The following is a 26,468-nucleotide window of genomic DNA, read 5'->3' as shown; positions in this document are numbered from 1 at the left end:
CTAGAGCTCGGGGCCGCGAGTGCTGTTGTACACCTCGAGGTCACGCTTGTACTGCTCGAGAGCCTGCAGCGCGCGCTGCTCGTAAGGAGCCTTCTGCTCAGCCGACATCTGCTTCCATCGCTCACCACCGCGCTTGGAAAACTCGGTGATGTTGGGGATCACGGCCTCGCTGGCACGCAGGTCGTTGAGGAACTCGAAGAAGGCCGAGTTGGGACGCTTGGGCTTGGCGGGGTCGCGGAGGAAGGCGGTACCCTTGATACCCTTCTTCTTCTGCGAGGCAATGTAGGCGTTCTGGCGCTTGATGTCGTCGGGCGAGAGAGCGGCCTTCCACTCGGCGAGCGCCTGCTCGTAGGCGGCCTTCTCCTGCTCGTGCTGGGCCTCGTAGCGGGCCTTGAGGTGGGGAGGGAGCTGAGCCCATTCGGCACCGACGGCCTTGGCCATCTTGACAATGTCGACGACCTGAGCGCCGGTCTTGGGCGAGGTCTTCTGGTACTGAGCATCACCCTTGAGCTGCGAGACGCGTTCCGACATGTAGATCAGGAACGACGAACGCAGGGTGGGCTTGCTGGCCGAGGGGAGCGGGAGGAGCTTGCCGTCGGCGCCGCGTGCCTGCCAGGGCTTGAGCTTCTCCTTCTTGGGGGCCTTGGCCTTGGCACCGCCGCGCTTGGCGGTAGCGCCGGCCGCATCGGCGGCGACAGCGACGGCGGCGTTGGCCTTGGAGGTGCCGGCCTTGGCCTTGGTGGTGGTGGAGGAGGCGCGCTTCTTGGTCTCCTTGGGAGCGGCGGTGGTGGCAAAGTTGGCGGCGTTGACGGCGGCGGGCATGACGTTGCGAGCCAGAGGCTGCTTAGCTTGGACGGCTGTCCTCATGATGTTGGGCAAATTGAACATGGAGGAAGGCGGAGAGCCGGATGGAGAACCAGAAAGGGGAGAAAGAGAAGGGCGCTTCGCGTGGGCTCGAGGGGAGGCCAAGGGGATCTTATACTCTGAACGAGGATGAGGCGGCAGACGGCAGAGTTGAGTTGAGTTGATGAAGGGAAAGAGAGAGGATAAAGCGCTGAGCAAGGGAGGAGGAAGGGGAAAGGGGAAAGTGGAACCGCCAGGCGCGCTTTGGCTCTCGACTATCCCACTCAGACTCAATTCAGCTCGAGCTCAGTCAACTGCGTTTTCTTGGCTTGAGGCTGAGGGAGAGAGAGCCTCGGGGAGAGCAACAGTAGTGGGGACGCAGCCTTGTTTTTTCGACGAGGCAGCCCACCAGTCTCCGAGCACTCCACCGCCCGTTACCAATGCGGAGCGTGTGTTTCTTTCCGAAATTAGGGCAGCACACCAGTCTCGGCGTGAGACAGCAATTTGAACTAGAAATACAGGCACAACGGGAGAGCCGCGGTGCTGCCCATATTTTTCCTTTTCCAATTTCAGTCGCTGGCTTGTCTAGAGCGAGATGGCAGGCTTGGACACACAGCGGCCCTTCCCTTCAGCTTGGCTTTTCGTGCTAATTTCCACCGCCCCTTTGAACCATGACCCACTCGACAGACCCTTCGTGACAAGGCAGCGCTGGATATCAGGGTCTGTCAGGTAGCGGATGACGGGCAGGGTGATGCAATATCGCGACGATCCATTCCTCACATGCTTTTCAACTGCGCTGGGACGCAATCAGGCAAGCGCTGCTCAAGCCGAAAGCGGCAAGCCAGAGTCAAGCAAGACGGCAGCTGGCCAGTCAAGGCTAAACACAAATCAATTTATGGCCAGAGGACGGAGAGCAAAGAGTGTGTGCCTGTTCCCACTGTGTGAAGCCGGAACTCGACTCGGATTTCACGCTCTGGCACAGCCGCCTCTCCTCAGCGCGGCGTGAGAAAGCTGGAAAACTCAGTGCCCAGGACGAGATTAAAAAAGACGTGCCCCTGGGAAGGGATCAAAAATCGACCTTTTCGACTCGACAAGAACATAACATCTTGTAAAATTTGCATCGGGACGTCTGAAAAGCTCATCGGACGATTTGCCCGTCTTGGACCCTGGCTGAGCTGCATGAACACCTTCTTCTGGGAGCGCAGAGGTCTGTGTAGAGACCTCCTTCGCTACTGATGCCTTCTCCCATCACCACCCGACTCCCTCAGGACAGCGATGACATAACATGGCCGCAGGTTCGAGGAAGCGAAGGCGTCCAGACGGGCGTACAGCTTCACCGCCCCTCGGTCCATCTCCCTTGCTCGCTCGAAACCTCAACCTCCTACCGGTCGGCCTCACTCAACTGCCCAACGACGAAACCTTTGTCGTTCAGCTCAGGCACGATGTGAACGATCTGCTGTCCGCATTTTCCGAGGCGCTGCTGCTCAAGCTGACTCAGGAGGGCCAGCTCTCGGCGCAGACTGCGATAGCTGGACCGTCGTCAAGTGCAGCCATACCGGAAGACGTGTTGCGTAACACCGTCTCACCATTCTCGGTGTTCGCGCAGATGTGGATACGGAAAGGATGGCATTATGTCCAGTTTGCATTTGCGGACCACACGGAAAGTAAGCGAGCGATGGGAGATGCCATCTGCCGTGTGCTGTTGGAGCACCTGGAACCCTACCTTCGAACCCAGATTCGTGACGACAGCCAGATCCAGGAACAGCAGTGCCGAATGATCTCTTTCACCGATGTCAAACAGCTGTTCAAAATCATGGCAGTCCCCTTCGCGCTTTACCTCTTCTGGTCATCGCAGATCTATCCTACCTCGGGCATCGGCGTCAAGCACTGTCGACCAGCCATGGAGCGGATTCCGATCGAACAAGATTACTACGACCTGCTGCTGGATCTCCCAGAGGCAATCGCGAAGCGCCTGAAGGAGGAGCGGACTACGAATGCGCACGCAGAGGCTGCCGCAGCAGATCTAACCGAGGTGCTCTGTCTCCTGATAGGTCAAGTCTCCGACGGTGAAGGCGGTGATCTCCTGTCGATGCCGGTCTTGTCAGCCGCACAAGCAAAATCATCGAGCAAATCTGGGGGCAGGCAGCCCTGGCAAGACGACACCACTGCTGGACAGCACTCGAGATGGATCGGAACCGATACGGTCTTTGACATCATCCCGGCATCAAATGTTGCAACTCGACTGCCACGCAATTGGCCTTCCGTCCACGTCATGTCGTCTCTGGAAGCCAACAAGGAGTTCGGCAGAATTGGTACTGTCGTGCGCATCTCCAGCACAGCCGAGGAAGGATCAGCACGAGCTGGAACAACGGAGCCGAAGACGGAAGAGAGAGAAGCCGTTGCCGGTCTCTCGCGTGGAGACGTTGTTCGGCTGAAAGCACGACAGCGCCTCGCTATGGCTAGCTTTAGCGTCTCCAAGCTACTTGGCCAGCCGACGCGCAGCGCAGCCACACCGGGAACGGCAGCACCATCCGACTTGCTGGCTCAAACAGCACCGCGCAACGTTGCGGACACATCGTCCCGATCGACAAGGTACGAAGTCGAAGTACCAGTTTGGATCAAAAGCGCCAAGTACACGGCCAAGATGCAGCCCTGGCTGGAGGAAGCTTCAGCAACCAAGCAGGAGTCGGTACGACGAGTAGCTCGAAGCAAGCAACGATACCGCGAAGCGCGAGACAAGATCATGCGTGCTGATGCAAACACAACCACAGGCGCAGAAGACGATCGACAATCTGCGAGCAGAGTTGACTATGGCGAGTGGGTACTGCGGAGCTTCCGAGAAGAACGACAGGCGTTGCAAAATCAAGTTGCCAGTGTTACTGCGCGGCGAACCGGATCATCCGACGACCACACTGGCAACCTGCCAAACGTCAATGACGCAGGCACGCTCAGCATGGATTCGCTATATCGCCTGGCGGCAGAGCGGACCAAGACAGCGGCAGTGGAGCGCGGCGAGATGCTCAAGAGTGCGAAAGCCTCGAGCTTACGCTTACAGTAGGATAACCGCGGTTGCCGTGATCGCCGGGCGGGCTCAGCCATGCAGACCTCACGGCAATGTTCCTGAATAGTGGATAGTGACCATCATCTTTCATTGCTATTGCTCTGGCCTCTCCTTGGGCCACCAACTCGGAATCCATGGTCTGACCAACAATGTCGTCTCTCCGTCCGCTGACAATGCCGTCATTTCGAGCCCGTCCTTTCTGCTGCTGGCTTCTGGACTTGAAGCGTCGGTCCACCTTCTCACCTGTTCCAATCGGAGGCATCCCAGTCCCACGTTGTGAATGCCGGCTGTGAACTTGCCTGCTGCTTTGCCACGTGCTGATTTGCCATCCGTTGCTTCCCCGACTGGTCTGGAGCGTACCTCTGTGAGGTGTGCTGGTAGTTGATGCGAGAAAGAAGGGTCGACCTCTGTGATGGTCGCAGGCGGGCTAGATCCTGGAAGGTAGAACGACAGCGGGACGATACGTTTGCGCACTACGCCCGTGTGGTGTGTGCGAGCGGTCAACTCTTGACCCACATAGCAGCCTTTCCTGAAGTCGACGCCGTTCATGTAATCGAGATTGTTCTCGAGAGGCAGACTGGATCCTTCGGGAAAGTCGAGCGCTCCTTCGGCAACACCATTGATGATTCGATACAAGGTGTACTCGTCTCCGTCGACCTGGCTCGCTGATCCGTTGAAGTCGACAGCTTCACTCGCTGGAAGCACGCCACGGTAGCCTATTGTTGGACACCTAGGGTCCATGCTGAGATGCTCGATGATGGCTGCTGGCGCTTCTGACTGCGAAGCGGACCACGCCTGAACCGCGTTGTGCTCGCCCGATACATCGACGAGCTGGACCTTAGATCGAAGCTTGAACTTCTTGATGAAGCTCAGTAGCGACGGAAGCGTACGCGAGTCAACGTCGAGGAGCCATCGTGGCGAGCCGTCGTCCAATGGCGACTGGCGGTGGATGAAGACATCCGCAAGCATTCGCCCTTGCGGGTTCATGAAGCCGGCATAGACCAAGCCGGAAGATCCCGATCCGGTGGGCTTGGCGGATTCGAGAGAGCGGACATCGTGACTGACGAGACCTTGCAGTAGCTTGACTGTGTCTCTGCCGCTGACCTGGACGACTCCGCGATGTGGAACCTTTGCGACCTTCCATTGGCTGCTGGTCGCACTGTCTGCCGAACGAGCCAAACGGCTCGTGGCAAAGTTGCGATGCCTCGGATTGGCTCTGCTTATGAAGTTCGTTGGACCGACGGAAAGCCTAGTTGCAATCGAGCGTGGGATGCCGCGGCTCGGCAACGACGTCAATACGACCGTCATGGCGATGTGCTATGCCTTTGCGTTGGTGAAGATGGAGGAGAAGGAAGCATCACTGGAGCTTAGCAAGTCGATCTGCCTCCACCTCCATGGTATCCTCGGGATACGGCGGCTGCTTTTTCCCAAATGTGTAGGTCGTCATAGATCTGACACGCAGAAAACATTCGCGGGCAGTTCGTCTTCCCATCAGAAGGGTGACCGTGAGATCAAATGAGACTGCGGGGTTGCTTCACACGCTGTAAGCTTTACCTTGTTGACCGTATGAAGGCAGGACAACTGCGAAAGCAAGAACAGCGGCTAGGGTCTGTTTGGACCCTGAGGCTGGCATGCTCAACAAAGCGTATCGAGCCGAGCTGAATGTGCTTTGGTGTTTGTCCGGCGCCCGACACTACGGCAAGCGCCTGCCCCTGGTAGGTTTCAGATAGGCGCTCGAGACATGGCCGTCCCGTGGATCGAAGGCCCGGCTACAGTAGCGCGCGCTGAGACTAAGTTAAGCTTAAGGCACGCATGCGTCTGATGCAGGCCCATCGAAGCGGGGTGCCGTGGGAAACGGCGTTTGGAAATGGCGTGTGGGTGAGTTGTTGCCGCACACATCTACCGAAGAGATCGACTCCGACTCCGCGACCGAAAGCGAGGGTCAGTCGAAGGAGATGAGCGCGCTTTGCCGTCGAGAAGGCGAAAAGCAGCACGCCCAGGAACAGCTTTGCTCTTTCCTTCTCCTCGGCTCTCGGCCTCATGTCGAGGACTTGCCGTTGATTAGGCTCGTCGCGCCTTCGGCCCTGAAAATCGCTTCGATGCAGCCGAACGTATCAACCACGCCCGACAACCGTACTGGAAGCACTTCGCTTACACCCTGCATGCGACCCCGAAGCTCCACTGGCCGGCGTGCTTTCCGCTGTCAACCTTCCTTACTTTGTCTTCTGACAGTCCCGGAGCTTTCGATGACTGATACCGTGAGAAGATTCGCACGCTCACTGAAGTCACACCTCGGAACCATGCCGACAGCGAAGGTCCTAGTCGGGAGGGCCGTTCGAGTGGATAGAGACGTTGACCGGAAAAGGGTTCACTGCTCAACTCAGCTGAGAGCGGACTTGTGATATGGGAATATAAGCGAGCCAATTTGGTTGATGCAGCAGACCAAACACCGCACAGTCGAGGCTCGTCAGTTGACTTTGGTCCAGGGCGGCAAACCCACAGTCTTTGTCGTGCTGCCGGCTGTATTGTGGGTGCTGTACGGATTCGCACTGCAGCGACGCCCGCCCTCTGTTTCAGCCCGGCGAGAATCCTCTGTCCCCGCGCCCTTGCCGAATTTGTGCCCTTTCGTTGCCTTGCACTCTCTTCTCTCTCTCTCGAGCCTCTGTCGCCTGATCGGTGGTGAATTACTCAATTCTGACCGCAAACAGCCTTCTGCAGCCCTGACAGGAGGCGGCGGCGGTCAGCAAACAGCAGGCGCAACGCTAAGCAAAGCACATGCGGACATTCCGCTGTCTTCGCTGTCCGGTCACTTATCACACACTGTGACTTCACACCGCTGGCCAACGGCAAGGGTTGAGACATCTTGACGTCTGGCCTCACCGCCGCGGTCTCAAGCCATCCAATTTCTCATTCCATCCCATCCCGTCCAGCATCCTCCTATCCGGTCCTGTTTCTCGGCTGCTGCTTCGCTTCTTTCCTCCTCCTTCTCCTCCTTCCCCCTGCTCCCTTCATTCCAGCTACACTCCCGGCGCTCGTCGTTCGCTGCTCCACAATGCTGTCGGTGCACATTCTTGCTGGCAACTGATTGCGAGTCTCTCATTCCTTCACCATCACCATCATCACCCTCGTCGTCGACGTTTGCTAGAGGCAACTACCACGACCTCCATCCACTCTCGTTTCTTCGATTGATATCCAAGGCCAAGGTCTTTTTGCTCTTTCTACAACGACCTCTTTGGCCAGCGCTGCAAATCTCATTGCAATCATCTCGCACGCTACTGCTTCATCTCGGTTGCTTTCCACGGATCAGTCTCTTGATCGTTGGGCCCATCCACGGTTGTCGACTTCTCCTGCTGCCACAACACTACAGGGTACATGGCTCGCTGCCAGGAACACCACCTCGATTTCCTCCCCAGAGCAAAGGCATGACCGTGTCCTATCTACACTCTCCCAGCTTCTCTGCAAACAATATCCTCAGCGAATACAACCCCGCCTCTCCACCCGAGTCTCCCATCGCTTCCAGCGACTCTTCCTTCTCGCAGCGCGCTTCCTCGCGTGCTTCACGCACCTCCGGTCCAGCTCCGGCTGCTTCGGCCTCAGGATCCGCCGATCGCTCGCCAGAAAAGCTCATCACTTTGGCATCGGCTCCTGTTGCACTCGACCACTCGACCGAAGCACTTGGCATTCTCATCCCCAACGAGCGCATGGAAGCAGGTCTCAGCTTGAGAAGAAGCCCACTCGTACCTGCCAAAGAATTCGCTCCCGAATCGCGATCTTCCATCGCTGAAACCGCAGCAGCTCATTGGAACCAGTCCGTCTTTGTGGACGACGCTGCTGCCGTTGCCAGCACCGTCGAGTCCAACGACTCCCTCTACCAGACAGGCTTTACCGGCGATATTGACCTGCACGGCCAGTACGTTTACAGAAGGCCCTACATCAACCGTGCCTCGTCTCACTCTCGACAACGCAGTCAGCTCATCCTCGAGCAAAAGTACAATCGTCACCGCTCCGCTTCCAGTTCCACGCACGACGCAGAGCTTCCCCCAAGAGCCTTCATATCGCCTCAACGCACACGTTCCGCAAGGCGTCCAGGATCCGCTCCACAGCGCATCTCTGCTTCTCTCAACACTCCGGACTCGGCTCCAGGTCGTCTAGAGTACATCAACAAGGCCAATCCTGCATCGCCAGGCGGACTCAGGGGGCTTTCGACCGAAGCAGCAGCGCAGCCCGCTTCCAAGCGTGCATCTTGGCTTCGCCGCACCCGTGATTTCGAGACCCATAGCGACTCGCTGCACCTGCCGAACTCTTCCGCGCCGGAATCTGTGGCCCTCGTCTCGGCTTCGACAACTGCTTCACGCAGGCACAGCAGCGTCCTCTCTGGAGACGATCGATCAGCTACACTGATGCCGATCCTCGCAAGCAACAGCTTCGACGTTCCTGACCAGCAGAACGTCAAACGTCGAAGCTTAATTACTGGCAAGGCGCGCCCCCCTGTCACTGCAACGTTCCCCGGCGAATCATCTGAAACAGCTGACGCACCCTCGTCGCAACGCAATTCGATGCTGTCCAACGGCTCCTCTGCCCCCTCGTCTCGAGGCGAGGCGAACGTCGACTTTGACGGCGACGAGCGACATCAGCAGGCGCACAGCTCTGCTTCGTCAGGTTTCGAGCACGAGGAAGTCCTCGCTACCAAGCCGACAACAGCGCAACCTGCAGGCGGACTCGAAGTGGACTCGAAGAACGCAGAAGTCTTCACCACGCCTCGCAGCAGCTCCGAGCAAGAGAAGCTGGCAGGGTCGGCAGACACTCCAAGCGCATCCCAGCAGACGAAGGAGGCTTCTTCGCTTGTCGCCACCGAAACGGACGTCGCCGCTCCCCACGATGCTGCTCCAGCCGAGCACGCGGCGGTGGCCGCTCCCGCCATCCCGGGCGCCATGGTGAGCCCACTACAGACCGCCGTCGTACCACCTTCGCCTACCGCACCAGAGCGGACATCGCCAGAGCAAGAAGTTCTGTCTCCTCTCAGCGATCCGTCGAAGCCATCTCAAGGTCTCCTCGCTCGCTCTGAATCGCCCACCAAGTCGCTATCCAGCCACTCGCAGAACTCTCTTGACCACCGACGAGGTTCGAGTCCAGGGACTCCGTTCGGTGCGCTTGCTGTTCCCAACGGCAGACCCAACGCGCTGCACACCAGACGCGACAGCTCGAATTCGGTCGCCTCTGCAGCCAGCTCGTCCTCGACATACCGCATTCGACGAAAGGCGGTGCCTTCGGATCTGGACGAGTCGGAGCGTCGTCAGAGCGTCACCAGCCTCGCCAATTCCGAAGCCGCAGACGACGCTTCTCGGCGGAATTCGCTCGCTCCGTCGCTCGCTCCATCGCTGCCTCCCAAGGATGACGCTGTGCATGCCATCCAGGCCGTTCTCATCTCGAGCGGGTCGGTGGAGTCCAGGATGGCCTCCGTAGCGCCTCAAGGTCGGATTTTGGCGAACGGCGCCCATCGCCCGAGCACGGCCGTCGCGTCACCAGCAAAGCCGGGTACATTTGGGCTGGGTGCGATGCAGCAACAAGAGGCCAGCGTCTCTGCCCGCGACCTATCCTCCAGCAGCGCAACTGCAGCCGGTGTAGGCAAATCCGCCGCAGCCCGGACCGCGTCTCGAGCCACGATCAAACGGCCCACCACCGCTCCCGTCGGAAGCGCTGGCCAGCTGCGTGCGGTCAACGAAGCTCAAAAGGCGGTTCTGGAAGTCGAAGGACAGCAATTTGTCCTCGGCAAGAACCAAGCAACCAAGGAAACGTCTACTCAGGAGTCCTCGCCGTCGATCCCCAACGCGGTGCGTTTCTTGCAGCCGATCAAGGGCGAAATTGGCAGCAAGTCGGCGAACGATTCGCCGCTCAATGGCAACGCGACCTCGGTGAGCAGGCAAGCCTCCAGACGCTTGAAGAACGCCAGCACAGACACGACAGGAGCGAGCGCCAACGGCGGTGCGGTCACTCGGTCTTCTTCTGCTGCCGGCGGCTGGGGCCTCGAGGAAGAGCTCCAGATCGTCGACAAGGTGCAGAATGCGACCGTCACCAGCCCAAGCAAGGCGCAGAAGCCGCCGCGTGCGTCCCTCGACAAGAACCGAAAGTCGCTTGATGCCGCCAGCAAGGCCCATTTCAAGAACAACGTGCTCATGAACATCATCAACGAGGACGAATCGGATGAGGTCAAAGCGGCCGCGCGTGAGGCTGGCATTCCCGAAGGCTCCTATGCCATTCACCCGCCCTCGATGCTCCAGCTCTTCGAAGCATCGCAGTGTCTCGTCTACAACGAGGATGGCCAGGAGGTGCTGTTCGGCGACATCTACAAGAAGCGCCGCACGCTCGTCTGCTTTTTGCGACATTGGTGGTGTGGCTTCTGCCAGCAGTTCGCCATGTCGGTCCGCAATATCGACCCTCTGCCGCTCAAGAAGGCCAACTTGGACTTTGTCATCGTCGGCCAGGGCGACTGGCACGTTATCAAGGCGTACCGCGAGGTGATGCAGGTGCAGTACCCGATGTTTGCCGACCCCAAGCGCAACGTCTATAGAGCGCTCGGCATGACGCTTCGCACCAACGACGCCAACCCCGCTTGCGCTCGACCGGACTACGCAAGTATGGGTATGACCAAGGGTATCCTGGTGGCCATCAAGAAGGGTCTCTTCGACATGCCCATCCGCAATCCAGGCGACATGAAGCTGCTCGGGGGTGACTTCATTCTGGGACCTGGTTTGCAGTGTTCCTTCACACATCGCATGACGACCGCCGATGGCCACATGGATATCCCCAGGATTCTGGCGCAAGCAGGCTGCGACATGTCCCTCAAGACGCCCAAGCCGCTCTTCATGCTGGACGAGAAGGCGACCCGCTCTGCTACGCTGGCAGGTGGCAACCAGAACCGTCGACAGACCCGCTCGATCGGTCGGAGTCGCAGCAAGAAGAAGAACCTCGACGACGTCAACACGATGGACTCGACCTTTGGCAACACGACTGGCTCGGTGGTGGCAGCAGGGTCCGTGGGACACGCAGGCAACAATCCGCGCTCCCGCCCTTCCTTGTGGGGCCGCTTCCCCGGCCGCTTCAGCAAGTCGCAGGTGTCGCTGCCAGCGTCGATGTCGCAGGCCGACGTCAGCACTGACCAGTCGCACGACCGTGGTTTCGCTGCCGAACCTCGATCCGCATCCGCCATGCGTGTTCGCGAGTCCTTCGACACGCAGAACACGGGCATCGAGTTTGAATCGCGCGCCACGTCGTTCGATACCCGCCGCCGTCCCAGCGACGTAGCCGGGCCGGGTGCGTTCGGCTTCGGCACGCTCAAGCAGGCTTCGTCCATGTCCGAGCTGCGCAAGAGGTTCGAGATGGGCGGTCTGAGCAGCTTCCGATCCAAGCTGCGTCAAGACCCGTCCAAGGTGTCGCTCGACGGTCGCCTCGCCGTGCCTGGCAGTGGCAATAGCAGGCTGCAGCACAACGCGTCCACCAAGTCGCTGCGAGTGGCTGCCCAGGCCAACGGTGTCAATGAGGCCACCACGCCTACCCAGAAGACCTTCGCGGCTGCCAAGCAGGTCAATGGTGCTGGTGACAAAGCTGTCCAGCTTGCCCCCAGCGGGCTTACGGTGCCTGCAGCAGCGGTCAATGGCAGATCTTCGATGGAGGCACCTCCATCTCCACGGTCCCCCGGATTTGCGCCCCCGGGAAGTTTCCTAGAGGACCTGGACGTGTACGACTCTATGTCGTCGCTGAAGGACAAAGCCAAGCCCAATGGTGATAGCAGCGAGCCGGCATCCAGCGTCGCTGATCACGGCTCCCACGACACTCCCCTCGGAAGCACCGACATGGAGCCTTCACTGTCGGGCACACAGACGCCTACCGGCTCCCAACGCGCCGCACCGCTCGGTGAGGGCGGCCACACGCAGGGCTCCAGCTTCCAAAGCTTCAACGCGTACCGTGCCCAGCCGCTGGAGCATTTGGTGGAAGAGACGGACGAGGATGGCGATGATTCGCGCGATCGACTCGGGCATGACACGGAGGACAGTGAAACCGACGAGACCGACGAGGACAACGATGAGCCGATCGAATTCGAGTCGGGTCTTTCCGGTCGCTTCTGATGAAGCTGGACGCTGGTGAAGGGAACCATATGTACACTCTCTTTTGGAATTGTTCGGACTTGCTTATGTATACCTCTGCTTCATCTAATCTATTGAGTCGATATGCTTGCTTGCCATTTTTGTGAGGCGCGTGCAATCGAAGCATGACTGTCCGTCTTCCAGTGACTTTCTGAAAGCCGTTCAAAACCGCTTCTGTGAGAGGAACCAGCAGCCTTTGATTCGTAACCAGGGCGCAGGGGCCTGCGGGAAGTCCACCTGATCTTCTGGGCGTGTTCCAGACGCTTCGATTGTTGTCTGCACTGCACCAGGCTTTGCCAAGGAACCTCCGCCACTGTCCGACGACCTGCAGGCGGACAAGACGTCGCATACACTGACGAAAATTCCCAAAGGGCGAGAAGACTCGCGACAACGATTGTCTTCGCCCTGCTGTCTGCATCACCAGCCAAGTCGAAGTGTTGGTCTCGCCTAGCAGACACGGGCTTCTGGAACTCGCCCAAATCGACTTTGCAGCTCCCTTTTCATGCATGACTCGCATGTCGCTGGTCTTGGCGTTCACCTTTGTATGTCCACCGCTCCCACCTAATCTTGCCTCTGGATCCAGTCAACCCCGACATGAACGGCGTCCTTCACTACACCTCTGCAACAGTTAAGATCAAGGACAAGATCTGGGATGTCTTCGCTCCCGTGCTGCGCTCAGGACCAAGCGCTGCCGAAACGAGGTCGGACATCGAAGCGCGAGGGCCATCGTCGACGCATGGACCCCTCCTTCTGCGAGACCTTTTCATGTTGCATGCAGAAGCGTGCAGATCACAATGTGTGCTTGCGCGATAGAGTGTGACAGCTTCTTCCTTGTCTTATCACAGCATGCTTTTCGCTCGGATCCCACACGAAGCGGGCCCAGCTTCGTGCGAAGTGCCGGGAGCGTGTCTCGCACCTTCATAAAGCGCTGGTGGGCCGGCCCACCTGTACCTATGCAAAGCGAAAAGGCGTTCGATCTGCCTAAGACCCCTGCAACCACCTAGCTTGCTCTTCAGGCTCTTTCAGCTGGCGGTGCAAAGCACAGGGCGACTCAAGGTCTTGCAGACCCTGTTCCTTTCTCCTACAGCATCTCCTTTCACCCATCATCGAGGTCGTCAGCCCCATTTTACGTCGATACCGGACCACTCATCGCCATGTCGGGCTTTCGTCGATCACGTCAAGGCCATGTAGATGGCTTCACGCCAGACTCGTCACCAGCGAAAGAAGAAGACGTCGTCATCGATCCCAACCTGTACGGACCCTTTGGGCACCGCTATCACGAGTCGTCCATCGCTTTTGGGCAGCATACACAGGCCGATCCGGCCGTCACAGGCTGGCATGAGGTCGAGACGACAGAGCAGCATCTCCAGCACGCTGACATTGTCCCAGCCGACACGGTCATCCCACTTCTGCCCTACGAATCAAACAACTCGACCTCCGCCTTCGTAGCGAATGCTGCACCCATGGCGACCATCTACAGCCAAGACAGCAGATTCACCTACGAGACGGACGAAAAGTCGAGAGCTTCCACCAGCTTCACGCATCTCCGTCGAAGGTCGAAGCCGGTCAATCGCATTTCACATACGGCAAGCTTGTTCGATGCAGTACACGGGAAAAGCCATACCAAAGCATCTCACAAGCCACACGTCGAGACGCACGGCGATGACGTTCCCATCACGTTCCGACACCTTCTCAAGCGTCCAGTCATCCGTCAGTGGCTGCACGGCAACAAACTCTTTCGCGAAAAAGAAGAGCGCAAGCCGAGCCAGTTCGAGCTGGTCTTTGACCTCATCTTTGTCGCTGTGGTCAACAAGCTCGGTCACACCACCGCGGAAAGCAGCTCGGCGATCAACGCGCTCAAGTTCGTGCTCTCCTTCTGGCCGTGCTTTTCGATTTGGACCGACGTGAGGCTGTTCCTCAACACCAGCGGTACGGATGATATTCTGGAGCGTATGTTGCTGCTCGGGTGGATGATCTTGCTGGGAGGATACATGGCCAACATTTCAGGTGTCGAGCTCGTCAAAGCTACGCCGGAGATGCTGGCGGCGTTTCAACAAGAATTGCTCAAAGGAGACACACCTAACCAGCTCGAGGGACACAGCGTTGCCGATGAGCTCAAGAGCATCTTCCGTCGAGCTGCGAGCGCCGAGACCAGTCTCGAGCCTGTCAAGCTTGCAGCCCCTGCCTTCAACGGCTACTGGTTTGTTGACGGGTACGACCGCGCCATCCACGCAGGCATTGGTTTCTTCCTCGTCGCTAAGCTCTGGAGGCTCGGCATCTACATCTACTACGGCTTTTGCCTGCCCAAGTTTCGCAGGGCGCTCTGGCTCAATGCGCTTGCGCTCACTGTGGTCGCTGCGACCTATGTACCCATCTGCCTGACTTCGGACCCGCTGTACATTCTCATCCTCCTCTGCTCTGGGATCCTTGTCGAGCTCCTTCGGCCGTACATCACGGCTGCGGCCATCCAGCTGATTCACGGGCGTCAGAAGCGGACGGGCAACCATATGTTCATCCCCGCCCAGTCGCACGAGCATTCGATCGAACGGTACGTCTTGTTCGTCATCCTCATCGTCGGCGAGTCTATCATCAGCAGCAACTTCACGGCGACGCCTGGGCATTATGGGATCAACGACGAATTTGGACGCGCTGCGTTGGGGATTTCCATCAGCGTGTTGGTCATTTGGATCTACTACGATGCCGACGGGTCACGCGTCTTCCAGCATGCTCTGCGCCGCAACTCGTTCACAAGCATCACCTTCAGCCACATCCATTACCCGCTGACAGCAGCGCTGGTGCTCATGGCCGCGTCTCTATCGTCGCTCATCTCACACCGGAGGCTCCAGGGTGGATACCTGTGGTACTTCGGCGGTTCGACATCGTGTGTCATGCTGTGTCTTGGGTTGATCGGATGCATGCATCGAAACCTTGACGTCCACGGATCGACGCTGATACCGAGGTCGATCCGGATCGGAGCCCGGTTCCTGCTAGCGATCGAGTTCGCGCTGCTTCCGCTCAAGATAGACTGGCTTTCGCTGGAGGTGATGGGCGTCGTCACGGGTAGCCTCTTGTTCCTGGTGCTCTTCGAGACGCTGAGCAAGATCGGTGCGGTGGGGCGCAGGTACGACGCCGAGAAGACAAAAGAGCTGTATTCGGGGATCGCATTCAGTGGGCAGAAGGCGTTGAAGCTGGACAGGCGCAGCAGCTGGCATCCGTTCGACGACCTGACGGCGGGCGAAAAGGGAGAGGAGGACGTCGGCATCGAGTCCGAGATCGGACATCTGGAGGAGAAGGACTTGGCTTATGGCCAGCGGTGGGCGTATGCCGCATAGCTGTTCGACCGCTTGTAGAGGCAGCTGCAGCATCGCTGGCTGCTCGACTTCGATGGCTGACACTACAGACAGGACACTATCTTTTCATACCCGCACCTTTATTGGCGCACACATTCGTTTCGTTCATCTCTTGCATATGCATTCGAAAAGTCAGGCTCTCAAATAGACCCCTCGACTATCTCGACTAGGTCGATCACTTACAAGATCATTTGACATCGATGAGAAGGCGGTTGAGAGCAAGAACCATAACCATCGAGGGCTGATGGTGAGCCAAATGTGGAGGATTTGGAAGCCCGTCTTCCGAAAATCTGTCGACTTTTTTCCCCTCATGTCAGAATTTCTTCTTGAGCAACATCATCACCTACACCACATCCGCACATCGATCACAACGGCTCTAGCATGAGGAGCTACGCATCTTCAAGCAGGCTGTTGCTTGAGAGTGCCTCTGCATCCAGAACTGCCCCGCCTTCGAGTCGGTCGCTTCACAACTTCGCTCCAACGCTCGAAGCGTGGAAAGAGCGCAGCAGCCGCAACAGCTCGGCCAAACAGCTCAACGAGCAGCGGAAGCAGAACAAGGTCACCGACACTATTCTCACAGCATCTAGGCTCGGCAGACATGCGGATTCGATATCGAAAGATCAGTCCGACCGCTTCTCGGGATGGAAACGCACGCCAGGTCCTAGCACACGGCGCAACGTGGGTCGGCCAAAGCTTTCCCACGAAGCAGGGAAGAGTCTGAGTCGCGCGGTTGCGTCCGACAATGTAGAGACCCTGCTAGGCTCACACGCCTCCTCCGTGCTACTACAGCCGCTGTTGAACCTCGAGAAGGATTGCGACGCCTTCGAAGTGGGCAGCTCGCACGGACAGATCTCGGCACGCGACTTCATGGCTCCCCGCCGAGACCTGAGGCCAGGCGACTTCGTCGAGGTGCGCCGCAACTACACTGGAGTCGGCATCGTCCTCCCTCCACCCGACGATGTGATGTCGAGCAATCGCGACAAGAACGTGCAGAAGGCTAGTGCGGGTCTAAAAGACCTCTACGTGCTCGTCGCGTCCGGCCAAATTGTGCTGTACAAGGACAACGATGTGATGATCCAGATTCCTGGCGTCATCGAGACCAAGCTCGCGCGCGCAGCTGCCGCGCTCAGCAAACAGTACGTCGTATCGAGCAACAGCCTCGACAGTCCGGCCAACCGAGATGGGTCGTACGACTCGCATGCTTCTTCGAACACGGCCGACGTCGACCCGACCGAGGGCACCGCGATGCAGGAGGAGCCCATCGACATTCCACGCTTCGAAACACGCGCGTCGATATGCAACAAGCTGCGTATACTGGAGAGGCAGAAGGAGAAGGAGCTGCAGCGACTGCTGCCGAGCTTCCAGTCGCTCTTCCTGATCGATAGCGCAGCGCAGCAGACGGAGGAGGCGGAGGAGCTCAGAAAGCAGCGGATGGACCTTCGCACTGGAGCAATCACAACGTTCGAAGCGGCAAGACTCATGCACAAGCTACAGGCGCAGCGTAAGAAAGGCGACGAAGACCAGCCCTTCACCGCAAGCACAGTCTATGCTGCCCATGCTCTTCTCATGTCGCACCCGACGCATTTCTTGGCCGACGCACTGTCGCATCGCACCAGTCAGCTTTTCACCTGCCGCAGCGATGCCGAGCGAGGTAACACTCGTCTGATCTCAGACTGGATCTCTGGTCCACCTGGCTCCGAGGGACAGCAGCACATCGAAGCGTTCTGCCACAAAGCCAGCAAGCTCCGTCAATATGCCGAGGAGCACCCGCACGACCTTTCCGGCGCGCCTCGCATCGTCTCCGCCCCCAATAAAGACCTCGAAATCACATGGACTCCCCAAGACAGATCGATCATCGAGTTCCTAGAAGCGAGTCTGGGCTCGCGCCGCGAGGTGCAGGAGGACACGCACGGGAGCATCGCGATGCAGATCGTCAAGCGCGCCGGCGGGCATTTCCGCATCCTCCCGCACCCAAACACGAGTGAGCTGATGGAGGTGGACCAGGCGATGGGCTCGCTGGTGGTGGACCAGGGTCGACCGCTGGGCAAGTCGATCTTGCAGATGGTGGGCACGGATGCGATTGCGGGGCCTGATCTGCAGCATGCGTTGGTGGTGCAGTTTCTCACGGCCATCGGCAGACTGCCACCGTGGCAGAACCCGATCCGGCTCGATGCGTCGTTTCGCAGTGCGACGATGGGCGAGGATGGAGGTCGACCCGAGGACGAGCTTTCCGACAAGGAGGTCGCTTCTTCCATCGAATCCCCCGCCAAGAAGTACGGCCTGACGCTCGACCAGCAAGTCGAAGCGATGCGACACGACTTTGGGCAAGACCACACGGTGTACGTCATCGACGACGAAGGCGCGTTTGAGCTGGACGACGGAATCTCCATCGAGCGCGTTCACAGTCAGGAGCAAGCGTGGGTGCACATTCACATTGCCGATCCCACTGCGTGGATTCAACCCGACGACGAGATTGCTCAGCGCGCAGAGCGACGTTTCAGCACGCTCTACTTCCCCGAGGCACGATGGGCGACGTTGCCGGACGACTTTGTGCGCGGCGGCGTGGGTCTGCGTCCCGCCTCCGAGCAGGTCGCAGGAGTCGGTCAGCGAGTCATGACCTTCAGTGCGCTCGTCGATCTTTCGACTGGTCTCGTTCAGGATACTAAGGTTCGACCGGCGCTCGTGCACGATGTACAGACGACGTCGTATAGCCACGTCAACGACATGCTCTCCGACAAATCTGCAGCGAAGCCGTCTGACCTATCGCTGCTGCTGCAAGTGGCGACGAAGCTCAGCGAGAGCCGCACCCGAAGCACCGCTTTTGTCGCCCACCGAGTCAACCCGTCGGTCCGAGTCTCGCCCTTACCCCTCCCAGAGCTTCCCCTGACAGCATCGGCGCTGCAAAAGCCCTATTTCTTCGCAGGCTTCCCAACGATTGACGTCACCACGGCAGGCTCTGCAACCAACGCATCTCCCTCCGTACCTGCGCTCTCGCAATTCCTCGTCTCAGAACTGATGCTCTTGGCAGGTCGAATCGCCGCCTCCTACGGCAAGACACACGATCTCGCCCTTGCGTACCGCTACCAGCTTCGACCGGACTCTCCTCGCGACATCGACGAGCTCCTCTCGATGCGCACGCACCTTCCCTCTGACGGCACCGCGGTGGCCCCGCCCGTATCTGCGGGTGGAACGGTAGGCCACGGTCTCGTAGCGTACCACGACATAGTTACACGAGGGCTCACCATCAGTGCTGGCGGCTACTCCGTCCAACCCGCAGAGCACTTTTCGCTGGGTATTGGCACTCCACCCTCCCCCTCGCAACGAGACGCGCTTTCGAGCAGCGGCTACGTGCGCGCCACCTCGCCTCTTCGTCGTTACCCCGATATGCTGGTGCACTGGCAGATTAAGCACCACCTTGTCCACTCCAGCCCGCGGTTTGGGACGCACGAGATCGAACGCGTCCTCCCGCAGCTCGAGCGTCAGGAACGCAGCACCAAGCAGCTCATGCGCAGTGCGAATCGTTTCTGGGTACACGCCCTGTTGCAGCGGTCGTTGTTGGATCCAACGCTGAAGGAGGGGAGATTGGATGGGCCGTTCAAGGCGACGGTGGTGCTGCCAGATGTAAGGTTCAACGCGGGCACCCTGGGCGCAAGAGTCAGGGTCGAGATTGCAGAGTTGGGCATTCCGGCGGATATGGAGTGGGGGACGAGCGAGGCGCAGCCGACTGCGGGGGACACGTTTGAGGTCCGACCGGTGGCCGTGGTCATGGCTGGTATTCGGTCTGGGTTGACTGTGAGGCGATGTTAGAGAGGCGGGATAGAGATGGTGGACTTGCAGGATTCACCCCTGCACCGTTCCATCCGAAGCCTCACAGAGCGGAATGAAAGTGAGGTTGCCAAAGGCTGCGATTCTGTGCAAAGCGAGTGTCTTCTACAGGCGAGTGGGATGCAAGATGTTGGGAAAACAGGAGAAGAGAGAGACTGAGCGAAGGTGTGTGTGTCGAAACGTGCGTCTTCGGGGTATACAAGAGGAACGAAAGGGAACGAAAGGAGAAGAATGACGAGGGGTCGGTCCATGCGAGCGGCGGTCTGAGCGCAGCCGCTACACATCGAGGTAGATCAACAGCGGTTCACCGGCACCCTTGATCTCCGGGATGGTGCATTTCAAATCGAACGCCTTTGCGAGCAACACCTTGAAGATCTTCTGCACGTTGATGGCGTGACTCGTGGAGCAAAAGATCAGAGGTGCCTTCATTGCCTTGCTGAATCTGCGGGCCTGTTTTGTCACCTCGTCCTGTTCCTCCCTTGGCAGGGTTGCGTAGTGATCGTACTTGGTGCCGACGAGGAAGGGGATGGCGGTCTTGTTGAATCCGCGTGCTTGGCGGTACCACTCCTTGATGCTGTTCAGCGTCGATTTGCGCGTAAGGTCGAACATGAACAGGATGGCCACGGCGTCGTTGCATACGAGGGGAAGCATGTTGACGAACTCGCGCTGGCCTCCAAGATCCCAGATTGAGAAAGTGATTTCCGTGTTGCGGATCGAGATGGTTTTCTCCATAAAGTTGACCCCGAGCGTTTGGATGTAGTCCTCGTTGAAACTGCCTTCGACATAGCGGACCATTAGGGAGGTCTTGCCGATCTGAGAGTCGCCGACCATGCCCACTTTGAGGATCACGCTGTGTGTAAGGGGACAGGCATTGGTGAGTATTTCAGCCCCACCAGGATTTGAGCCAAGATGCATCGAGTCGGCCTGTTCGTGCTTACCTTGACTTGTCGGATCCCCCACCGCCCGAAGCATCGTGGCTGCTCGACGACGATGCTGCCGAAGTCGACATTGTTGTACGTGGTTCCTTGTCGGCTACTCCGAGCCGATGAGTGATGCCGAATCTCGTCTTTGGCTGCTGTAGTCCAATCGATCGGCTGATCCGCCAGCGACTTGGTAGTCTGTCACTCGTGGGAACGCAAGCTCCGACTCGACCTAGCTGTAGCTTTCTTGATATGTCAGCGCCATGCAGGCATCTAGCTCGCCGCTCGTATGCCAGAGTTTGGTTGATCGAGTGTGATGGAAGTGCAGTAACAACGCAGAGGGTGCGAGTCAAGAGCGGAAACGTGATCCGAGCAGCAGGGGCCTCACCTCCATGCAGCTGAAGTGGGCTCCAAGACCAACAGTTTCGCCTTCTGCAACCCGCGTTTTTTGTCACAAGCAACACTTTGCCAAAATCACACATGCGCGCGCCTTCGACCCAGATCGCCCCCGATACGAGACTCCAACTCGAACCCCCGATTCGCTGCAACTTGGACCACCGTCCGTTCACCTTTTTCGACTTCATCACCCTTTCCTTTCTCTTGGCTGCATCAACCCACCTTTCGATTACCCCTTCCCACTCCTTCCACCATGCCACCCGCCGACTACGACGCACTCAGCGACGGCTCCGACCTCACAGGCGACAGCGCTTCCGACATGCACGACTCGGACGACGCAGCATCTGCTCCGCGCACCCCACGAAAACGACGCCGGCCCGCCGCGCGGACGATCGACTCTGGCGACGAGGATGAAGTCGCTGATGAGCTTGAGGAAGACGAGGATGAGCTCGAGGACGACGATGACTACGATGCGCCGTCCACCTCTCGTCGAGGAGCAACACGCACCTCGGGACGTCCATCTCGAGCAGCCACCACACCCAAACGTGCCGCTCGCACGTCAACCCGCACCACCGCAGCAGCAACACCAGCGAGCACCGGTAAGAAGATTCTGCGTGTCAAACTCACGCGCACCCCTCAAGCACCGAAAGAAACCTCGCCGGCGCCGTCCAAGACCCGCACCACCCCGACCACCACCGCCGTCGCTCCCGCGGCACGTCGCGCCAAAGACGCCTCGAAAGTCAAATGGAAGCCTCGTGCCAAGGGCAAGTCTGCAGCCTCTGATTCGGAGGACGAGATCCCGGTCCCTGCATCGGACGACGAGCTGCTTGACTCGGACGATCCATCTCGCGCAGCTACGGTGGATCCGGATGCCATGTCGGGCGATGACTCGGACGCCTCCGAACCCGACGAGGCCACTGCGGCCGAAATGGCCGCCATCATGGGCAAAACCGCCCGTCAACTCGCCCGCGAAGGCGGGGTCGAATCGGAGCATCTCGAACTCCCCATGTTCGACCCCAACCGGAAGAAGAAGTTGACCGAAAACGAGATTGCCCTGCGTCGAAGCGAGACGGCGCGAAAGAGGAAGAATCAGGTCGAGAAGAAGTTGGAGGATGATAAGGTGGAGACGATCAATCGGTTGCTCAAGAAGCAGGTCGGGAGGAGTCGCAATAAGCTGCCGAAAGCAGGGGAGGAGGAGTCGGATGAAGAGGTGGCTCAGGCCAAGAAGAGAGGCAGGGAGGAGTTGGACAGGAAGGCATTGAAGGAGATGCCCGCGCCGTTTTTCAGGTATGTCGATCGGGTGGATGGGAAGGTGCTGGCGGTGCCGACCGGACCTGCGCTAGTCGAGGAGGTGTTAGGGGCGAACTATGTCGATGTCAATCAGGCGCTAATACAGGAGCTCGAGACGCCCATCGAGGTGGAAGGCTTGTCAGAGAAGGCAAAGGCGTATGAGGAGAAGGTCAGGCAGCGATTGGCAGAGCAGGGCGAGCAGTGGAAGCAGGACCACGCTTTGGATGAAGTGTGGGGTCGGGAAGGCTTGTACGAGTACAAGCTGCGCACCGTTCTCAACCAGTCGAGGAGAGATTGGATTGGTTCAAGGAAGGCTCCCACGCCTGAGCAGGAAACGCAGCCGGAAGACGTGGAGGCCGCAGACGATGCAGAGGAGCAGGACGATGAAGGCGATGAGGACGCGGCAGACGACGCCGAGGACGACCAAGACCAGGATGATGACGATGATGATTCCTAGTGCCTTGAGTCCCCCTTTTGCAATGACGAACGCATTTGCACGCCCTTTGCACGCCTTCCTGCCTGTCGGTCCCCCAACCGCTGATCGACGTTTGTTCAGGACGCCGTGGAAACGAGCAGGCCAGAGCATTCATTCAAGTCAACACACCGTGACGAGTCGGCACACTGATGAAGAGAAAACAAGAATCTGATTTGTGCTTATGCTGATTTGCGACGATACTACTACAAAGCCGTTGACGAGAATGCCCTGACCCCACGGGGAACGGTGAACAGGACAAGAGGTTGTGGCGGGACTGGATGCGACAGAGATGAGGAAGTGCGAGATGCGAATAGATAGTAAGTTGGTACAATAGTTGCGAGGTTGTTTGAGTGTTGCGACGGTAGAGATGTTCGTTGATGGCGTGACATCGTGATGATCATTGCTGTGTGTAAGAGCTTGGCAAGCTTGCTGGTTAGGACTGGACTAGACAGTCGCAGAGCCAGTGCCAGCCTCTGCTTGAACACACGATCGAGGTGGGGGAGGAAGAAGAGCGCAGACGCGCCAACGGCTGAAGAGAGCAGTCAAGTCATGGGACAAGAGAAAACGGAGCCGGTCTCGACGCGGGAGGAGCCAGTAGGGATGGGTTTTCTTGCGTAGCCATTTGCGGGACACGGAGCCAGAAGAGTCGTCGAAGAAGGCGGAGCCACCGGAGCTTAGTACGGGACGGGACGGAACGGGCCACAGCACGAACACGGATCAAAGGCGAGGGAACGGGCATGTGCATGAGGAGCGGCTGCGTGCAGCAGCAACGGGGCTTTGTGGGGATCTTCTGAGCTCCTTCCTTTCACGAGAAAGGCGAGCGATCAGCTGCCACACGTAGCCGCTCCTCATGCACTTGCCGCCACCGCCTTCGACACCCTCGGGGCCTTTGCCTTCTTGCTCTTCTTGTCCTCCGAGCGCGGGGGCAGGGCCTCTTCCCAGACCTTCTCGTTGAGGCCCTTGACGTCGCGAACGTGCGAGCGGCTGTCGTCCTGGCACGCGCGCATGGTGGCTTCGTAGGCCTCGGCGCCGAGGATCTTGCGGAGCTCGATCTCGTTCTTCTTCATCCAGAAGACGGGAGGGAGCGTGCGAACCATCTTCTCGCTTGCGGCGAACACGGCGCGGTGTCGCATAGCGGGGGCTTCTGGGTCGTCGCGAAGATCCGACTGCTTGGTGTTGGGCTGCATGGCATCCTTGCGGTTGTACTGGAGCCTGGCCATACCGGGCGAGAGACACTGAACAAGGTAGAAGATGTTCTCCAATGGCTCTGGGACGTCGAGGATCACGTTGGGGTCTCGATCGCTCTGGTCACCATCACCATCGACGCGCACCTTCCAGATGAACTCGTTGTCGAGCTTGTAGGAAGGAGCATTCTCCTTGCGACGGCGGAGCGTCTTGCGCTGCTTGCCATCGTCGTGCTCCTCGGTCTTGTCTTCATCGGCGGGTCGGCTGCATCGGAGGAAGTCGATGAACTTCTTGGGGATCCTGACGTACATGAAGCCGTCTTCGGTGAAGGCGCCGTGAGGAGCGCTGCGGCGGAGCACGTAGAGCTCGGTACGAGCCGAATCGGTGCCGGTCCATCCCGTGGTCTCGAGCTTCTGGCGCTGCTCGAGGATGAAGGGCCTAGCCTTCTCCCAGGACTCGCGAGTCCAGGGCTTGGAGACGTGGTCGAGGCGGACCATCTTCTTGGCCTCGTCCAAGACGGCGTCCGAGCTGTCGAACATCACGCCGCAGTCCTTGGGGCCCTGTTGACGGGGAAAGGGAAGAGGAGCAAGTACAAGCGATCGTCAGTACACGAGCACAAGAAAGGAAGGGCCAAGGCGGAGGGGGAAAGTGGATCCAGGCGACTCAGATGGTGAATACGTACTGCAAGGGTGAGGTCGACGACCTGCTCCTGGTTCTTGTTTGACTTCTTGCCCATTTTGGATAGAAGGGTTATGAAAGGGGAGGAGGGGGTGGAAGAGGGGTGAGGGGATAAAGCCTAGGCTAGAGACGCTGGTTGAGGTGGTGACGTAGCTGAAACAGCTACGAGGAAGTTTGCTGGTGACGAGGAGCAGGGACGAACGACTAGATGCTAGTTCGCTCGCTTACTGATCCAGGTAGAGATAATCAGGCGGCCGATTGCTTGAGAATACAACGGCGGCGGAGGGATTGCGCTGGTGACGACGAGAAGAGGTGTTTCGGCGACGGCAATGAGCAAACGCTGCGTCGATGATAGAGTTGGTTAGCTGGCTTGAGTTTGGATGGTCTTGAGAGCGGAGTGCGACTCGAGAGTGCTGTTATCGTATGTTGATCTGATGGAGGAAGAAGGAAAGATGGAGAAGCCTTGGGAGGGAGCAGGACTTTATACTGTTCAGGCGACTATGGAGCTTCAAGGGGATGCTCAAGTGTGACTAGGACCCTAACGGCGCCATGCTGTGCTGTGCTGTGCTGATTGCTCAAAGTCTTGTTGGCGGGGAAGCCGCACGGTCCCTCGTTTACTGTCGAGGTCTGTCGGCTCGCAGTGTGGGGTGCAGGGAGAGAGCGACAATGACAGGCGAACGGGTCGGCCAAGCAGACGAGCTGTACGGGCAATTGCGCAGAAGTGGGCTCTGGTCGCGCGATGCAAGCCAGGACTCAGTCAGTCAGTCACACGGCAAGGCGCAATCACACGACCTCACGTTTCTGCGCAGCCCACCTGCAGAACCAGTCAAGGTGTGGGGAAGGGGCCAACGGACGGAGCTAGCCGAAAGACTGCAGAGACGGCGCAAGGGTCGTGTTCTCTCGTGACAAGCGAGCATGCAGTCGAAGCGCCTTGACAGGTTGGGGCGAGTGAGAGCAGAGGGAGTATTTGACTGTCCGAACGCCTAGCTGGGCACCTCGCAGGTCTGCGACCAGTAACTCAGGTCAACCTGCCCTCTTCCTTCCTCCCTCCCTTGTCCGCCCAGACCTTATCTCCACGGTTGGCCCGGCAGCCTCTTCCATCCTGGGTACTCGCGCACTGTCCGTAAAGCAGTGCGATCAGTCAGTCAATGTAGCTCGAAGATGACCGGCGCTCTCCAAACTCGACGTCGGCAATTCAGACCGCTGCACCTTGATCGTGATGACTGCACTCTGCAGGAGTCGTGTGGGATCCCAGGCAGCACTCTAGTCCTCACGTGCTCTCAGCAGGAACAAAGATCGGGAAGAAGTGGCCGTTCTCAGAGTGATGGGGTCGGCGCCGTCCAGGGAAGGAGAGCGCCCTCCTCCGCATAGTCCAAAGACAGACTCAAGACTGTGCAGGGACGACAAAGCAGTGGGTCGAGGAAGCTGCGAGGACAAAGGGATGGCGCTACGGCGCTGCAAGCCAAAACCAAGTCTCAGGCGAAAGTGCGAGCAAAAAGACAATGCGCAGCGCAGGTCATGGCCGCTGAGGGCGAAAGGCTAATCTTGGCCCAAAACAGAGCACGGGACAACCGACCTTGTGCCCTTCTCCTCCGCTCACCCTTGTCCGCCAGGACTATAAAAGCAGCTCAGCGTAGATCTTCCACTTCGAAACCAGCCCCCATTCGTATCACCAGCATGAAGAGTGATCGTTCAGGGACAGCAGAGGTCCGACGGGCAGCTCACACATCCAACAGGCGTAGCCAGCGGGGGAGCGGCCAGGATAGCTGTAGCGGCCAAGCCGAATGATGTGACAACAAAGCGGAGTCGACTTCCGGAGCAGCGCATTGACTCTGTGACCCATCTAAGCGAGGACTAAGCGCACGCCAGATAAGGCAGTCGAGGGCTAATTTGGCGGGCATGGCAAGCCATCACCTCCACAGCTCTTGCCGTAAAAGCTGGCTGTCAAGAACAGAAAAGTGTGGGGTAAATCTGCAGGGTCTCTCCCTTTTTACTGTACTTTTTTTGATTTGGCTAAAATTAATGTTTTCGGCTGGCCCGAGCCAACACCTTGTGACCCGTTTCGTGATTTTGGCCTCATGACCTTGGATTCGCCATGCGAGATTACCAGCCATTCCAAGCTCCGACCTGAACAAAGCGCCCCGTCCTGTTATCGGCCCGCTAGCTGGATTCGGCTCAGCCATTCTTAGTCTGCTGAGTGGGGTTCAGTCTTGTGACCTCCGCCTTTGTCTCGATGGAGCCACCGCTTTGATCGTGTGGCCCCTGCACCTCTGTCGACGTGTCCGATCTCGTAACAGGAGGCCT

General features: G+C 58.6%; 9 protein-coding genes across 9 annotated transcripts; 5 read left to right on the top strand and 4 right to left on the bottom strand.

The window, feature by feature from the left end:
* On the bottom strand, window positions 1-867 carry PSEUBRA_006368 (High mobility group box domain protein; the record flags this gene model as incomplete). Its single annotated transcript, XM_016439678.1, has 1 exon — window positions 1-867. One exon carries the CDS (start codon window positions 865-867, stop codon window positions 1-3), a length of 867 nt encoding a protein of 288 aa, XP_016289603.1.
* Window positions 868-2,128: 1,261 nt separating this feature from the next.
* PSEUBRA_006367 (uncharacterized protein) lies at window positions 2,129-3,901 on the top strand (the record flags this gene model as incomplete). The annotated part of the gene is made up of 1 exon (XM_059465765.1): window positions 2,129-3,901. The coding sequence occupies one exon, from the start codon at window positions 2,129-2,131 to the stop codon at window positions 3,899-3,901; it is 1,773 nt and encodes a 590-aa protein (XP_059321773.1).
* Window positions 3,902-3,997: 96 nt separating this feature from the next.
* PSEUBRA_006366 (Glycine cleavage T-protein, N-terminal) lies at window positions 3,998-5,212 on the bottom strand (the record flags this gene model as incomplete). The annotated part of the gene is made up of 1 exon (XM_059465764.1): window positions 3,998-5,212. The coding sequence occupies one exon, from the start codon at window positions 5,210-5,212 to the stop codon at window positions 3,998-4,000; it is 1,215 nt and encodes a 404-aa protein (XP_059321772.1).
* Window positions 5,213-7,326: 2,114 nt separating this feature from the next.
* PSEUBRA_006365 (Thioredoxin-like fold) lies at window positions 7,327-12,027 on the top strand (the record flags this gene model as incomplete). Its single annotated transcript, XM_059465763.1, has 1 exon — window positions 7,327-12,027. The coding sequence occupies one exon, from the start codon at window positions 7,327-7,329 to the stop codon at window positions 12,025-12,027; it is 4,701 nt and encodes a 1,566-aa protein (XP_059320300.1).
* A 1,172-nt stretch (window positions 12,028-13,199) lies between these two features.
* On the top strand, window positions 13,200-15,377 carry PSEUBRA_006364 (Low temperature requirement A; the record flags this gene model as incomplete). The annotated part of the gene is made up of 1 exon (XM_016439724.2): window positions 13,200-15,377. The coding sequence occupies one exon, from the start codon at window positions 13,200-13,202 to the stop codon at window positions 15,375-15,377; it is 2,178 nt and encodes a 725-aa protein (XP_016289600.2).
* Window positions 15,378-15,776: 399 nt separating this feature from the next.
* On the top strand, window positions 15,777-19,202 carry PSEUBRA_006363 (Nucleic acid-binding, OB-fold; the record flags this gene model as incomplete). Its single annotated transcript, XM_059465762.1, has 1 exon — window positions 15,777-19,202. One exon carries the CDS (start codon window positions 15,777-15,779, stop codon window positions 19,200-19,202), a length of 3,426 nt encoding a protein of 1,141 aa, XP_059321771.1.
* Window positions 19,203-19,496: 294 nt separating this feature from the next.
* PSEUBRA_006362 (Small GTPase superfamily) lies at window positions 19,497-20,229 on the bottom strand (the record flags this gene model as incomplete). The annotated part of the gene is made up of 2 exons (XM_016439702.1): window positions 19,497-20,070; window positions 20,159-20,229. 2 exons carry the CDS (start codon window positions 20,227-20,229, stop codon window positions 19,497-19,499), a joined length of 645 nt encoding a protein of 214 aa, XP_016289599.1.
* Window positions 20,230-20,789: 560 nt separating this feature from the next.
* Window positions 20,790-22,283, top strand: PSEUBRA_006361 (INO80 complex subunit B-like conserved region; the record flags this gene model as incomplete). The annotated part of the gene is made up of 1 exon (XM_016439714.1): window positions 20,790-22,283. One exon carries the CDS (start codon window positions 20,790-20,792, stop codon window positions 22,281-22,283), a length of 1,494 nt encoding a protein of 497 aa, XP_016289598.1.
* An 866-nt stretch (window positions 22,284-23,149) lies between these two features.
* On the bottom strand, window positions 23,150-24,222 carry PSEUBRA_006360 (uncharacterized protein; the record flags this gene model as incomplete). Its single annotated transcript, XM_016439676.1, has 2 exons — window positions 23,150-24,046; window positions 24,169-24,222. The coding sequence occupies 2 exons, from the start codon at window positions 24,220-24,222 to the stop codon at window positions 23,150-23,152; spliced, it is 951 nt and encodes a 316-aa protein (XP_016289597.1).
* Window positions 24,223-26,468: the final 2,246 nt, after the last annotated feature.

The sequence above is a fragment of the Kalmanozyma brasiliensis genome, assembly GCF_000497045.1.
Source record: "Kalmanozyma brasiliensis GHG001 unplaced genomic scaffold PSEUBRA_SCAF9, whole genome shotgun sequence".
In the NCBI taxonomy this organism is placed as follows: Eukaryota; Fungi; Basidiomycota; class Ustilaginomycetes; order Ustilaginales; genus Kalmanozyma; species Kalmanozyma brasiliensis.
This window is presented reverse-complemented; position numbering and strand designations above follow the sequence as displayed.